At 39.4% G+C, this 17,439-nt stretch overlaps 1 protein-coding gene across 1 annotated transcript in view; it reads right to left on the bottom strand.

The window, feature by feature from the left end:
- Positions 1-17,439, bottom strand: part of mpped1 (metallophosphoesterase domain containing 1) — a 139,929-nt gene that overhangs the window by 18,819 nt on the left and 103,671 nt on the right. The window contains exon 5 of the mRNA XM_041780936.1: positions 3,175-3,290. Within this exon, the coding sequence (XP_041636870.1) occupies positions 3,175-3,290 (116 nt within the window). The remainder of the gene's footprint in view (positions 1-3,174; positions 3,291-17,439) is intronic.

Here is a 17,439-nt window from a genome sequence, read left to right as displayed (position 1 = left end):
AAGAAAAATGTCTCTTTTTCATCTGGGTTTTAGAATAAATATTGATTTAAATTCTCAGATATCAAGCCATGAAGAAAATATGTGTTCACATTCCAGGGGTCAGTTGAACTTTGGCTGTTTTGTAGTTTGACCTTTACTCATTTTCACGAGCCGAGTGCAAATGCATCATGAGCATTTCTCCTGTCTTGACTGGTGTTTCTCCCTCAATTTTTAACACTTTAATATCATCTCATGTTTGCAATTTTCTTTTTATTCCAAACATAAAGTTTTATCTTTACATTTTGTTTGAATGGGAAACAAATTACAACTTCACAGAAGCCGCATTGACATTTGAAATAAAACATGACAAAAGGAAAACTATCAATGCTTCTTAGAAGTCTCAACAAAACAATGACTTTCATGCATAATGAATACTAGGGCATACTATTCATTCATTGGTTGCCATTTCTGTAAAACCTAGAGTTAATGCTAGTTTTTGAAGATATAGTTCCGTTTTGTGTTTTTTTTTTTTTTTTTTTTTTGGTCCTGTCAAACCAATTTAAACAAGATTATGCAAACAGTGATCTTCCACACCCAAATCACAGCATCCCCCCACTACCAGCATGATTACTATATTAGTACAACAAACTAAGTAACAGCCAGACAGGGTCATCAGAATCTACAGTATTTCCCTTTGTTGTGAGATGGCAGTACCAACGTCTACCTACTGTATTTTTAAATGATACCATCTGCTTTTAATTATTTACTGTATCGAATCATACAGACACTTCTGATCTTCTTTCATATTTTTAACTCGACAGTATTCCTGCTGCTGCTGAAAATGTTTGAAAAAATATTTAATCTCAATTATACTGATATGTAAATTCCTGTTTGATTATAACAATAGCAATAAATAAATCAAGTTCAGACCAAAACATCTGTCGTTAAGACAGTTTTACTGATGGAGGTCTCTTCCCCTGTCAAAAACTCCACAAACTTCTTCATACATATGGGAGAAATGCACAGCTGATATAGGCTGATAATTACAGTTGATATAGACTATTACATATGATAAAGGCCGACAACTATACTCAAAATAGGCAATGTGAAGATGATACAGGCTGAAAGTCAAAGCAGATACAGGTCAAAATCATAGCTGATAAAGGCTGAATATTACAGCTAACATAGACTGATAATTACAGAATATACAACATGAATATTACAGCTATATAGGCTGATATTTCAAGCCAATATAGGTCAATATTAATAGCCAATAAAGGCTAAATATTATTGCAGATAAAGGCCAGTATCACAGCTGATATAGGTTGAGCATAACAGATGACATAGGCTGAATGTCAAAGTTGATATAGACTTAAAATTACAGATGCTTTGTAGACCAGCTGTTACAGAAAAAATAGGCAGAATGTTTCAGAGGATATTGCAGACAATGCATTTAATTTTTAAATGGTATAGGGTGAATAATACAGCTTAAATATTCTGAATTTTTTAGCTGATATAGGCTGACTATTACAGACGAAATAGGCTGAATATTGCAGATGATACAGGCTATTACACACAATAAAGGCTAAATATTTTAGTTGATATAGGGTGAATATAACAGCTTAAATAGGGTGATATTTACATTCAATATCGGCTGAATGTTACAGCTGATATAGGCTGATTATTACAGCTGATGTAGACTAAATATCATAGATGATAAAGGCTTAATAGTACTGCTGATAAAGGTTGATAATTCCAGCCAATACAAGCTAAATTTAGAGGTAATACACGTTCACTAATTCAGGCAATATAAACTGAATATTACAGCTGACGGGCGGCACGGCGGCGCAGGGGTTAGCGCTGTTGCCTCGCAGCAAGAAGGTTGCTGCTTCAGGGCCCTTCTGTGTGGAGTTTGCATGTTCTTCCGGTGTACACGTGGGTTCTCTCTGGGTACTCCGGTTTCCTCCCACCACCAAAAACATGCTCATTAGGTTAATCAGTGACTCTAAATTGGCTGTAGGTGTGAGCATGCCTGGTTGTCTGTCTCTATATGTCAGCCCTGCGATTGACTGGCGACCAGTCCAGGGTGTACCCCGCCTCTCGCCCAATGACAGCTGGGACAGGCTACAGCCCCCCCCCCCCCCCCGCGGCCTCTCATGGGATAAGCGGTATAGAAAATGGATGGATGGATTACAGCTGACATAGGCTTACAATTACAGTGGATACAGGATGAGTATTACAGCACATATAGGCTGATATTTACAGTTTATATAGGCCAGAAATTACAGTAGATATAGGATGATTATTAAAGCCAATCTAAGTTGATAATTACAGCAGATACACTGAATATTACAGCTGATACAGGCTGATTATTACAGTCAATAAAGGCTGATAATAACAGCCTATATATTGATAGGAAATATCACAGACAAAGATATGCCAATAATATTGTGTATCTCTTCAAAATCTGTGCACTTTTTCCACATATCTTTGTGCATTGTGTCCTTAATGCTGAAACTTGGAATCTCCATGGTCTCACAAGGGTTTTTTTTCCCCTCAAATTGGTCCTGTTGTTAACCCTTTCTGTCTGTAACTTTGGTTTATATATACATTTTAAAACAAGAAAAAGGATCAAAATGCCCCATAACTCCTTTTATTGGTGTTCCTGGTCTAAAGTGTTGTAACTAAATTATAGGTTAATATTGTCAGAATATTAAAAAATTGTTGACTGGTGACTGAAGGCATAATGATGAGTTTGACAAAGCAGTGTTTGTTTGAAATAGAGTTTTTTCCCTGAAAATGAGTGATTTTAGAGGAAAGACCTGCGAGAAAAGAGAAAGCCTGTATGTGACAACAGGCTGCATGTTTGTTTACTTGCCTGTGTGCGTATTTGCCTAAATAAATCTCCTCATTTAAACTGATTTAATCTGCATTTATGTTCTATACCTTTAAGCATGGTTTAAATGTATATTTAATAAGCCTTGGTGCTTAAACATCTTACAAGTCTGTAGGAGCGTGCCTGCATGTATGTGGAGTAAAGATGCCCCTCATGTAGTCACGTTTGTTGTTTATGTATGTACATATTGTTAAAACATGTGTGATGCATCCTTACATGTGTCTGTATGTGAGCTCATGAATATGCATCAGTTAACATGTGAGCTGTGTGTGTTTCTGATTGTGTAATGTGTGTCTCACCCAGTGGGGGGCAGTGTGTGACCAGGATGTCCGTGTTGTCGGGGATCTGGTTCCACTTGTCCAGCAGAGCCTGACCCCGCGGCAGGTTGAAGCCCCAGCCGTAGTACCAGGGCTGCCTGCAGAGAAGAAGAAGAAGAGAGAGAGCTTGGTAGATACAGTCCCAGTCCAAAGGAAATTCAACATTAAATACTTTGTTTTCAATCTTTAATTCATGTTCCAGCAGCTCAGAGATGCAGTGAATCTCTCTGCTCTCCTGGCTGTTAACCTTTTTGCACTTGAGTCGTAAAAGTAACAAAAATATTCACTTTAAAAACAGAGCAACTGAGGATCAGAACTGATGTACTAGAGAGCCTCAAACATCACTGCACCCAAGGGTATATGAAATATTTGGAAAGATTTTCAAGAACAATACCTGAAACCAACACAAATGAAAGAGAACATCTTTGACATTTAGGTAAAATTCAAATACAAGATGCAATTTAGACAATAATCAGTACAAGCAAAGTAACACCAGACAAATAAATGAAAGCAAAACCTCTGGAAATGCGCTAAAAGTAGACTGTAATGTACAAGTTGAGCTCAGTTGGTAGAGCAGGTGTCCATTTACTGAGGCTCGCCTCGATGCAGTGGTTGCAGGATCAAACCCTGATCCTGGAGTATGTTTGGTGCATGTCTTCTCCTACTCTCTGTCTCCATATTCATTTCTATTAACACATATTCACTCCATATTTTAAAGGCAAAAGGCCAGGAAGGAAGAAAAAAATTGAATGCTTTAAGGTAAAAAACAAAACAAAACAAAACCTAGATCTACAGACTTAGAAGGTTAAGGAAAACTTTAATAAATTGGATGTTTAAGTGATGGCTGTTTTAGCAAACAGTGTTTTTCTGCAAAACTTTACAAAACCAAAGGATCCAAGATTGAGAGAAAAAGCTGCACAGTCCTAACAATCCGCAATGCTCAAAAAGAACAAACCTCATCCCAGAGGTGTTCTAAAAAAACAGGCAAAAGAAGGATATTTCGAAGGTATGAAGAAAGATATTTACTTAATCCTGTTTTATTTAAACATCACAAATCATAACTTTAATGGGCCACATTTGGACATGAACTTTGGAAGTTTTCTTGTACCAGCACAGAAATAACTGATATATGAGATTTTCAGAGAGGAAAGAGAAAGTGTGTCATTCATAAAATTAATATATAAGGGTGTGAGTTGGCCTTGTCACATAGCTACTCTGATGGCCACTCAACAGTCACAGTTACTCTGATGATCATTCAACAGTCACAGAGTTACTCTGATGATCATTCAACAGTCACAGCGTCATTCTGACGACCATTCAACAGTTACAGAGTTACTTTGATGACCATTTAATGGATAGAGTCACTCTGATAATCATTCAACAGTCACAGAGCTACTCTGATGATCACTCAATAGTCACAGAGTTACTCAGAGTTTTATTTAGGGATGATCCAGAATAGTTGGCGATTCGACAATTTGATTTGGAGGACTCTGATTTGACTATGAACCTCATAGTCGAATGTTGTTATAAAACCAAGATCACACCATTCTGACTACATGGGGTGCTAAGCCTGCTAAGCTGCTAAGCCTGAGTTTTCATCAGCCGGCATTTGCCGGTCATTGGCCGGTAAAAAGGGCAGAAGTCTGGCAGATAAAAATATAACCGGTCAAAATGTCTGGCAGAAAACATGCAAATGACCAGATAAGTAAATACTGAATACTTGCATATTGTATTTTGTGTAACCTAGAAGATATGTTGTGAGAATGCGTTAATATAAACTAAAAGTTGCCTAATCTTACTACATCTACTGTCCTGCGGTGCTGGGGTTGCTTATCTCCTCAGACGGCAAGCACATGGCTAATTATGTATGCATAATGACAAATCTATCTCTCTGCACGTGCGCAGTGCTGCTGGGGACTATGCAGGGAAAGTTTGACCAGAGCTTTCTCGTAAAGCAGAATTTTAATCTAAGTGAGGTTTTCCTGGTTAACCAAAGGCTTAATATCATCAGCAGTATAGAGGGATTTTATGTCATCGCTGCGAGTAATGAAGAGGCTGAAACAAAGGGAACTGTATAGCTGAGCGTTGTAAACACCGATGCAGCAGCAGAGAGAGAGAGGCAGGCCGGGCAGAGTTGTAGTGGACTTCGATAAACTACCTATGACCAATCCTCATATAAAGTTGGATTGTAGTCAACACAGAATCACATCGTGCAGAAAGGCATGGACCGCTTGGCGCTTATACCGAAGGCTCTGTCTCTCTTCAATGTAGCTGGTTGTAAATGCTCAGGATGTCCTGGCTAATTAGCAGAAGCAGTCTTGGATAAGCTGTTAATGAGAGGAGGACTGGACTGGACTATCTGCTGTGGACTGGGCCATAAAGTTTACCCCTGCAGTCCCCACGGGGCGGGGGGGCCCCACAGTCCAAAGGGCCCTGCCCTTGCCTGACAATTTTTAGACTAGCGGATATACGCATGGCTTGCATGCCCAGATTTTTCCCACAGCTGCGCAGTGGTATGGGGATCTGGAATTATACAGAGCAACCAATTACAGCTCTCTCCGCTTGGTACAGTCTGCCTCCTGTAAGTACTGAGTAGTGGACAGACATGTCAATCAATTTGCACCTCCAGCCTCATCAACCCCCAATCACAGCCCAGTTTGCTGACACACACTTACAGGTAGTTTTTTCAAAGAAGTTAGCTGATACAGCAGGATGTCCAAATGACTGAAATTATCTGGAAGCTAGCATTAAAAGAACAACTGCAAAGGAGGAAGGACTTCTGAAGCAAAGAGAGAAGTTTTGAGGTTTATTTTCAGTGAATGTTGGTGAGAATCCTGATGAGTTTAATGTGGGCATATATTGTGTAACTGACTGCATGTGTAAGGAAAAGCGTGCAGCTTTCATTTTCATACTTTAAACCACTTACACAAAGAAAAATAAGAGAGAGATTTATGCGTTTTGCTGCTGTTAATGCAGCAAAATAATGTTGAAGCAAATATCCAGTAGTCATTCTAAATGGCCAGAATTCTTGAGGACTGCCAGTCATTTTGACCGGGGACAAAAAAGTCTAGCGGAAACGCTGTTCGACTATTAGTCAACTAAAGGCAAAATCTGACAAATCAGATTCGACTATGAAAATCCTTAGTCGAAGACAGGTCTGGTTTTATTTATTTAATTTTCAATCTAATGTTCAATTTCGGTTCACAGAGAGCAAAGCTTACCTGAGTCAAATTCCTTGTTGTGTAATCATACTTGGCCAATTAAGCTAAATCTGCCTCTGATTTTTTTAGCCTGTTTGCAGCTCTATTCAGCAGCTAATGTATAATGATTGACTCATTCTTCTTATTCTTTCTCATTTCAATCTTTGGTATTTGCAGCAGGTAGAGGCTAGTATTGAAAAAAATGCATGAGCTAAAAAAAGGAGATCAAAGATCTTGAATCCAGAGTGACCTCTCACTCTCATTTCTGCTCTTTGCACAAACAACTGTCAGCTTTTTTTCTCTCCATGTCTAAACACATGGTCTGACCTTTGAGATGAGCAGATGCCCCGAGGGTCTTATGAAGAGCAGTCACAGGGGAGGAGGAATCAAACAGATCCTAGAAAGAAGAGGGCGGGCGAGCACTGAGCATCTCCTTGATCACAGTCACACCCCAGAACGCTCCCTGACAGGAAGACGAGGGTGGAAAAAAGGAAGAAATGAGAGAAGAAGAAGAAGAAGAGGAGGAGAGGCTCGATGGCGGGGGCTCGTGTCCCTTTTACTTTGATAGCGGACGCTCGGGCCCTGAGTGACGGAGAAGAAATTAACATGTCACTTACAATCTGTACTCCGATCCATCTTCCTCTCAGAGACGTGGACACATGTGTGAGTGCAACCGCAGGCGACGACGTCTTCCGCCGCCGCTGCCGTCGTGCAACCAGCTTCTTTTTAAATTGCCAAGTGCAGTCACTTGAAACGCCAACTTTATCGCTGAGGCCGCTGCCCGCCGTGTCTGTGCTCAGTGGAACATCAGACGAGGAGTTTGGAGAATAATTTCCGTTGTCTTTGTGTGACAGATGCAGAGACAGGTCTGAAGATAGTGAGAAATACCTATCACATGCTCTCTATTTGTCTTTCTCTCTGATTAAAATAGCTAAAAATGATCACTGCGAGGTCATGAGCACAAGGAGGTTTGGTCAAGCACATGTGGCGGTGCATCATGGGAGATAACGGCCTACTTTGGCTAAAGCGCGGGCAATTAAAATTCCATCACATCTTGAACATCAGAGGCTAAACATTTGTGACGACCGATGTGACGCTGCCCATGAACACACTCTCAATAATTCAAACTGTGAATATTAAAACATTTAGACCGGCCTCGGAATACTAATGCAGCCCTCGGATGTAATATTCATGTCCGTCTTAACATGGACGTCTCAATTAAAATGAAATGAGCTCAGCGCTTCGATTGATGCTCCCGATTCCCTCTCAGTGTGAATGGAGAGATGAGGACGGAGCAGGAGGAGGAGAACAGAGACCATAAAGAGTTTCTTTTCCTATATAATTAAATATAGACAGAGATTCATCCCAATAGAACATCAGATAAACAAAGTGAAAGATTCATGAAGAGAATGTGGGATGACCTGGACAGTGGGATGGATAAGTTCATGTATATTAGCTATCTATGGTTCATTAACTGCAGTATGCTGACTTACCACTACTATAAACAGGTTTCCACAAATTCCGCATATTCAGTCTTAAGGTTCACTTCTAATCCAGTAGGATTCACTTAGCTTCCTAAATCTAGGTTGGACATAAAGCTACAATATGTCAATTTTCTGCACTGAAATGTCCATAATAATAGAAAAATACTCCTGTGCTATAGATCTCTTTTGGTTGAGTTCTTACATTACCTTAAATATTTCCAACAGTTGTCAAAACCTGAGAAATTCTTCATTTTTTGAGTTCTAACCTGTAATAATGGCAGTCATGACGAAGCTGTCGTTCTGTTGTGGTATTTTGTTCATGATTTGTTCTGATTACTTGTGATGGACCACAATTGTTCTCTAACATCAGCTGACGTTCTGTCAACCAAGCTCAACCCTGTGAGGCAGAACTCCACCCTCCCTCTGAAACAATATAGTGGCCTCAAAGCCAATTCCAGGTTGAGTAGAGACCAAACGCTCTGCTCGATACGTCCATCTACAGTGCTTTAACCTTATTTTTGGTCGAGGTGCTGCTGATAGCTGGAATACTCTTACCTAATAGTGGTGTAAAGATAAACCGATTTGGATCAGTTAACAGATCTCCATGTCAAAGATCCGAGTTCATCAGTGCAATCAAGTTGACCTTTTACTTTTACATGAACATTAAATAAACAGTAGGTGCTTGCTAGGTAACTAGGTGTTAGACGAAGCATCACTGAAATATCTTACAGTTACTCCTGTCTTACTCAAGTTATGTGGACTTGATATGATGGAAGGATAACGTTCAAAATGTCTGCCTGTCTGTACGCTTTGGAAAAAAGTGATTCAGTACAATGGCAACACATAAACCTCACCTGTTGAGTCATCAGGTCTAGAGACTAGCTATGATGCTAACACTAGCAAAGTGAAAACAGACCCAAAAATAAACATTTTTTAGTTAATACTCAGAAAGTCTTCAGTTATCACAGTATCAAAAGCATGCTTACAGCCCTAACATGCTGTTCAGAATAACTGATTTGGTGGCAAATTTAACACTTTCAAGCCCACTGATATATTAAACATAGAGCATTTCACCAAGCAAAATTTTGTGGATCCCACAATTAATTAGCATTAGATATAATCGAACCAAATCGGTCTGTATTTTCATGAAGCATCTGTGAATCGAAGCATAGCCATGAATTGAGATTTGAATCCAATTATTTTGAGGAGAGACTCACACCCCTGTTACTGAAGATTTGCCTCGTGTAATTAGCCTGCTTCAAGTGTAATGTTGTGTATCAGTGTAACAATGTGCTATTCTTGAATGAGCCAGCTCTTTTTATATGAACGGCAGCAGCTGGCTCCCATTTGAGACCCAGTCTCATTTCTGATGATCTTTAATCAACATCTAAAAATCCAAACTGGAACCAACTGAAGAGCCACATGGGAGCCAGAAGATCAGTTCATACTATTGAGCTAAGCCGAAAGATCCGGATCTCAAAAAACACAATGAGTGAGGCTGGATGGGCATCAAGATTTGGGTCTACTGTGACAAATCATAATAAACCAAACTGGATTGCCTGATTGTCTGACTCTGCCACTCCAGACTTTGGACAGAGGTTTTTAATACGTGTCTGCCACCGTTTCTCTATGAGCATCGGGATCCTCTTACCTTTCAGGTCACAAAATTTGTTTAAGAATGTTATTTCTTACAGTTTGAATGGTTGGTACAGTCATAAACAGCACAAAACTTTAGCACTTTGGTGCTTATATGTATGTAGAGATTACATCCATTTCTTTAGTCCTTCACAGTGACACGTGTACATCACAGTAACAGTTGCAAAATTACATACTGTTCAGCTCTAAATCAGAGCAACAAAACATATAACAGTAGGCATGCACTGTTGATGTGAGTGAACTGCAAGCTCAACATGCAGCTTCTGTCATGTCAAGCCATGATTCTGTTCTATCAGGTTAGGAGTAAAAAGAGGTCTTTTTTTTTAAGCTGGATTTGCAGTTATCCCTTCGCTAGCTGCCATTCTTTACAGGCTTGGGAGTTGCTCAGACTAAACCATCAGGATTTTCCATATTTTGTCAAATTCATTTTACCCTGTAAGTTTACAAGTCCTCCAGGGCTGGCTGCTGAGAGGTATCCCCACAGCATGATGCTGCCACCACCATGCTTCACAGTGGGGATGATGTGTTTGCGGTAATGTGCAGAGTTTGGTGTCCACCAAACATAGCGTCTTGTCTGATGGCCAAAAAGCACCATTTTGGTTTCATGATAAAACAACTTCTTCCCACTCGACCACTGAGTCTCCCACTTGCCTTTTGGTCAACTCTTTTGGTGAGTTTTCTTCAACAGTGACTTTCTCTTTCCCACTCGCCAATAAAGCTTTGACTGGTGAAGAACTCAAGCAACAGTTGTTGTATGCAGAGTCTCTCCCATCTCAGCTGCTGAAGCTTGGAACTCCCTCAAAGTAGTCATAGGTGTCTTGGTGGACTCTCACTAGTCACCTTCTTGCACAGTCACTCAGCTTGTTAGGACGGCCTGATCTAAGCAGAATTACACGTGCCATATTCCTTCCATTTCTTGATGATAGATTTAACATATCTCTGGGGGATGTTTGGAATTTTTTTGTATCCCTCCCCTGATTTATACTTTTCAATAACTTTTTTTCCGAGATCCTTGGAGTGTTCTTTTGTTTTAATGGTGTAATGGTAGCAAAAAGGACTTGTTATAGGCACTATAGCTGCCATCTCTTTCCCCTCAATTGAGTCTGGTTGGTACTATCATTTTCTGACCAGGAACAAGTGTATCAGATAGAAGCTTTGACAGATAGATCCACCTGATGAAATACATGGAATCAGAAGAATCTGTCAACTTTGCAAGGCCAGGTTCTGTTGAATCTTAACTGAAAAATATTCACTTTAATTGCCAGGTGTAGGGTTAGGGTTATTGATAACCATCCATCTGCGATCTTCCACATTTCTAAAAGCAATAAAGAAGTTCTGAGTATCTAGAATGGGCCTTGCAAGCATACTTTCTGTTGCAATCAATACAGGCCTTATTGGAGCAAACACTCTTGTGATTTACACTGACATCCATGTTGTAGCATTGGTTAAAACAAATCTGCTTAAGCTGTCACAGCCATCAGTGTTGTCTTATAATAGATGTGGAGGTAATCAGTGATTGATCAGTGATGCTTTAAAGCTCCTGCCAAAAACTTCTGAAAGTAAACTTTCTTAATTAGAACTTTAAAATTTCTTTGGAGCCTCATTAAAAAGAATCATCTCTTCAAGTTTGTCATGCAGCACATGTAAAACAAGCTCCGGTCTATCATTTTGTCAAGCGAGGATTACAGCGTCCTTTATAAAGTAAAGCACCGCAGCTTGTTTTAATTTAGTGACATCAATCACTCGCTAAGAGCAGGATTCACTCTTTTCAAACCGTTTCTATCTCCCACTGCAGGAAAACCTCTTCATTGTGTTCCCGGTGCCAGGGAAGCGTCTGTGTGCCGACTGGAGGCGTCTGCATCACACTTTGTAAAAAGAGATTATCTGTGCTGAAAGAAGTGACCGAGCAGACAGAGAAAACTCCAGACTAACTGGATGTAATTCCACGGATAATATCCCGCTCCTGAATGATGATGTTTTTATCAGGTAAAGGATTACAAAGGTGGAAGTGATTTGTGTTCACATAGAGGAGGAGAACGGGGGAAGCGTGGAGAATATTAAAGATTGTGTTCATGTGGCGAGCCTGTGTTTGTTATGGGGTTTAAAAAAGGAGAAAACAGATGTTTGTGTTGGAGCGCTCAATCCCCAGGTACAGCTTCAGGCAGCGCACGGGGAGGAAAACAAGAGTGTGCAAAATATTACTTTCATTTCTAACACACAAAAAGACACACACACTCAGAGTTAGCTCTAAAAGAGCCTGAAATTTAGCTTGAAAAAGTTTTAAAGAAATCAAAGTTAAGAGTCTTATTAAGAATTCACAAAATCCCTGTGAACGGACACATTTATAGTTAAAGCCATCGTACGAAATAAAAGGCAACCTTGGTGTAACCATAGGGTTTCTAAAAGTCATGAACTGTGCTGATTACTGTAATCAGATGTCAAATAATTAGCAAACTGTAGATGGTAGGAAGATTCTAGGTAGGAAGATATGCAGAAGTGATCAGGACTGATATTAAGAATCAAACGTTTCATATCGCTGGAGTCAGGCCAAAAATTCCTATCTCCAAAATCGCCACCTTTCAGGTGATGGAAAAACCCTGTAATTTTCAAAAAATTTGACATCAATTGTTTATAGTTATAATATTTTTGACACTTTTTATTGCTTCAACATTTGTTGGAATCCACAGACGGACGTAAACAGTGACTTAGAGCAATGATTTACGAAAAAAAAATAAAACCATACGAAGTGGAGATGCTAGATTTTGGCCCAATACCATTAATATGAAAGTTACGCCAACTTCCTGTTATTTGGCAAAATACAATAGTGGTCGCCATTGAAACTGAGGTGTCCTTTGATTAAGAGCTTTTAATTAGTGTTCTGCAAGGGCTAATTAAGATTATTTTGGAAGAAAAAAAATTATTCAAACATGGGCAAACATGGTGGAAAAAATTTTCAAAAAAACTCAAGATAACCAATGTTTCTAGAATCAGCCAAAAAAAAAAAAAAAAAAAAAAAAAAAAATGCAGTGGAGTCAATCAATTTTAATCTCTCAGAGGGATTCCTTCAGATTTGACACCTGTTAAATGTCCAAAAATGCCAATATTGTACCATTGTCATTAATTAATTCACTTCCAGCGCATATTTTTAAATGACAGTATTGTGTAATGAATTTCATGCAACTAGCTTGAACTGTGTTGAGGGGCCCTCAAAAAGGCTTTTTTGGAACGCTGTGTGGACATTTTTTGACAAATCTTGTGTTGTTGTTTTTGTGTTGTTGTTGTTGTTGTTGTTTTTTTTTTGTTTTTTTTTGAGAGGTATGCCAACTTCCTGTCAAGTGGCGAAATATACAAAATGGTCACTATTGCCGCCAAGGTGTCCTCCAGTGAAACATGCCAATGTTGTGGAAAGATATTGTGACAACACTGAGGCCTTCCTGTCAAAATCTCAACTTGATAGGTTAACTAGAGTGAGGGAATTGAACAAATTGCCTAATTGTGTCACTTCCTATTCCCAGTAGAGGGCACTTTGATGAGATATTTTTTAGGTAGCAATGTTCAGCGTGATACTTTTGTGGCGCCAGATATATTGTAGAACAGAAAAATGTATACAAATGTTTTAACAGGTGAAAATTTTTTAGCACTATTCAAAAACCTTTATTCTGACATTGAGCTAAAGTTGGTAGACTTCCTGTTGGGAATCTGGTGTGGGTCCAGGAGGTGTTGTTGTAGGTGTGGTGACGATGCATATGCGGACCGAAATTCATAAGCCTAGGCTGTAGGTCTGCAAGGGCTGACAGATTAAGATGATATTGGATGGGAAAAGAATCAGAATTCAAACTTTGGGGCCAGATGGCAGCCCAGTCCAACGGTGGACTGATGCAGTCTGCACAACTTTAGACCGCCAACTTGTCTAGAATCAACAACAAAAATGCTGAAGTCAAACATTTAAATCTGTCAGAGAAACTTCAGTTGTAAGACCTGTAAAATTAGACCTTTACCCTTTTTGAATTACCTTCCTGTGCATATTTTTAACAGACCGTAAAGCACATTTTTGCTTGTCTGGACTTTTTACATATGTGTGCTGAATTTCATGCACCTAACCCATAAAGACATTTGGGAACCCTGTTTGGCCATTTTTTGACAAATGTGATATTTGGTTTTGGCCCTTTGCCTGGGATATAAGAGTTATGCCAACTTTCTATTACATGGCGAAATATCAAAATGGTTGAATGGTCTGCAAGGGCTGACCAATACAGATTATTTTGGATGGGGAAAAAAATCACATGCTACAAATGTGTAGTGAATTCCATGCACCTATCTCAAAAAGAATGCCTGCAGTCCCTCCCTGAATTACATCCTTAGAATTTGGCTTCTGTCTCTTTGGGTTTCCTGTGGCTTTTAGGGCAGAGAGGAAAGTGAAGTTTATCACTTATTCTAAAATGCATTTAAGGATTTTACACAAACATAGAGTCACTCCGCTCTCTGCTGAAGTCTTCTTCTTTTTTTTATTTATTTATTTTTTTGTCGTCTGTGTCAGTGAGCTTGCATTCATGTGCGCGTGCCGACTGAAGCAGACCGACTGATATCACTGGAGTCAGTCCATGAATCATTGAGAGCCTATGCCGAGGGCTGAGAAGCACCCATCCTTGCTTCTCCTTCATCCCCCCTCTTCTTCATCTCTTCCCTCCTCCTATATCTCTCCCACATCGACGTATCACTCCATCTCTCTCTTCTCATTTCTCCTCCTCTCTCTCCTCGTTAGCCAGGGAGACGACCTGCTGCCAGGAGAGCGCTCTGCTCTCTGAGAGGATGTCTTCGGTGTTTGAGAGGGAATCTTTAAAAACTACATCAACACTGAAGGAGTCCTAAAGTCCAGCAGGGAGGAGAGATAGGAGTTTGTAGAGAGGTCAGGGAGAAGTAAAACTGTGAGACTTTTGCACTGCTGGCCAAAACTGTTCATACAGAGTCTTGCAGCAGTTCACAAAACAGTCAGAAGAGTTGAACTACCATGAGATGGAGTAAAAGTGCAGTGGTGGAACGAACAGATGGGTTTCATCCTTAGGTCATAGAGGATGGTGCAAATTAGAAGAAAGAATTCCTCAAAGTGCTCTTGAGATGTCATGGTCTAAAGCAAGGCATGCTCATCAGGCCAGAAACCTTTGGATGTAACAATCAATCGATACAGGTTGATACAGTCATGGACGAAAGTATTGGCACTCCTTGAATTTTTCTAGTTAAGTACACCATTTCTCCTGGAAATTGTTGCAATTACAAATGTTTTTGGTTACATGTTTATTACCTCCGCCAAGGAGGTTATGTGATCGGGTGGGTTTGTTAGTTTGTTTGTTAGCAAAATAACTCAAAAATTAATGGATGGATTTTGATGAAATTTGCAGGAAATGGCAGAAATGGCATAAGGAAGAACTGATTAGATTTTGGGAGTGATCAGGATCACTGTCTGGATCCAGGAATTTTTTAAAGGATTCTGCACTATTGGGAGATAGGGCTAATGGCGGAGCTTGGTGATGGTTGTATAGGAAGCCATTGGTGTCAGTTAATTTTTCCCATGGGTGTGCAACCAAATATTAAGTTGAGGGTGCCAACAATTTTGTCCACTTTTCAAGTATTCTGTAAAATTATGTCAATTTTGGCTTTTTCTTCTGGTTTTTTTTTGTGTTTGTGTTGTTGTAATGCATATAAAGGAAATAAACATGTATACCAAAACATTTGTAATTGCAACAATTTCTGAGAGAAATGGTGTATTTTCTGTGAAAATTTCCAGAGGTGCCAATACTTGAGCCCATGATGGTACATCCATAAGTCAATTAAATATCAAATCAAACCAACGCAAAGACACTGATCTGCACCATCTTTTACTTTCAAATTCTTACTTCATCTCTGTTTGAGAGTTTCCACCCAGCTGCGTGTCATCTGGAACTTTCTGAACCATTCAACAGTCACAGAGTTACTAATAATAGTTCAACAGTCACTGAGTTACTAATAATAATCTAACAGTCACAGAGCTACTCTGATGACCACTCAACAGTCACAGTGTTACTAATAATAGTTCTACAGTCACTGAGTTACTAATAATAATCTAACAGTCACAGAGCTACTCTGATGACCAATCAACAGTCACAGTGTTACTAATAATAGTTCAACAGTCACTGAGTTACAAATAATAATGCAACAGTCACAGAGTTACTCTGATGACCATTCTACCTTCACAGAGTTACTCTGATGACCATTCAACAGTCACAGAGTTAATCTTATGATCATTCAACAGTCACTGAGGTCACTCTGATGACCATTCAACAGTCACAGAGTTACTCTAATGACGTTTCAACAGTCATTGAGTTAATCTTATGATCATTCATCAGTCACAGAGTTACTCTGATGACCATTCAACAGTCACAGAGTTACTTATAATATTTCAACAGTCACAGAGTTACTAATAATATTTCAACAGTCACAGAGTTACTCTGATGACCATTCTACCTTCACAGAGTTACTCTGATGACCATTCAACAGTCACAGAGTTAATCTTATGATCATTCAACAGTCACTGAGGTCACTCTGATGACCATTCAACAGTCACAGAGTTGCTCTAATGACGATTCGACAGTCTCTGAGTTAATCTTATGATCATTCAACTGTCACAGAGTCACTCTGAGGACCATTTTACATTCACAGAGTTACTCTGATGACCACTCAACAGTCACAGAGTTACTAATAATAATTCAACAGTCACAGAGTTACTAATAATAATTCAACAGTCACAGAGTTACTCTGATGACCATTCTACCTTCACAGAGTTACTCTAATGATCACTCAACAGTCACAGAGTTACTCTAATGACGAATCGACAGTCACTGAGTTAATCTTAAGATCATTCAACAGTCACTGAGTCACTCTGATGACCATTCAACAATCACAGAGTTACTCTAATGACGAATCGACAGTCACTGAGTTAATCTTATGATCATTCAACAGTCACAGAGTTACTCTGATGACCATTCAACAGTCACAGAGTTACTAATGATTCAACTGTCACAGAGTCACTCTGATGACCATTCAACAGTCACAGAGTTGCTCTAATGACGATTCGACAGTCTCTGAGTTAATCTTATGATCATTCAACAGTCACAGAGTTACTAATAATAATTCAACAGTCACAGAGATACTAATAATAATTCAACAGTCACAGAGATACTAATAATCATTCAACAGTCACTGAGGTCACTCTGATGACCATTCAACACTTCACAGAGTTACTCTAATGATCACTCAACAGTCACAGAGTTACTCTAATGTGACTCCAAAGTCACAGGAGTTAATCTTATGATCATTCAACTGGGTTAACTGAGTCACTGACCTGGATGACCATTCAACAATCAGTCCTGAGTTACCTCTAGTTTCTAGGGTCCACTGAGTTAATCTTATGATCATTCAACAGTCACAGAGTTAAAATAAATCTTCAATTTGTCTCAAACATGCTTTTAATTGAAAAGGTGATGCACCATTAACTGAATTAACCTAGTGGGGTAGGTAGTAAAGATGAGCTGTATACAAACGAGCCTGTGCTAGCTCCTGTTTGAGTGCCTGTTTCCTTTCCTTCATGTTTGTTGTTATCTAAGCCACACTAAAAATCCAAACAGTGACTGTGACATGAAAAGCCATTTGAAAGCCAGAAAATCAGCTCTACTGAAACTGAGCCAAATGATCTGGTCTTCTTAAAAGAGACAGATTTCTCACAACAACGAGAGAGGCTTGAGGTTGGTGAGATGGACATCAGTTAAGAAACAAGGGTAAGATCAGAGTTTAATGAGGTAAACTATGGCAAAACTGTACTGATCTACACAGCCTGATCTGACCACTTTGTGGAAAAAGACCATACATAAGCGTTC

This window comes from Cheilinus undulatus, linkage group 23 (assembly GCF_018320785.1).
Source record: "Cheilinus undulatus linkage group 23, ASM1832078v1, whole genome shotgun sequence".
Classification (NCBI taxonomy): domain Eukaryota; kingdom Metazoa; phylum Chordata; class Actinopteri; order Labriformes; family Labridae; genus Cheilinus; species Cheilinus undulatus.
This window is presented reverse-complemented; position numbering and strand designations above follow the sequence as displayed.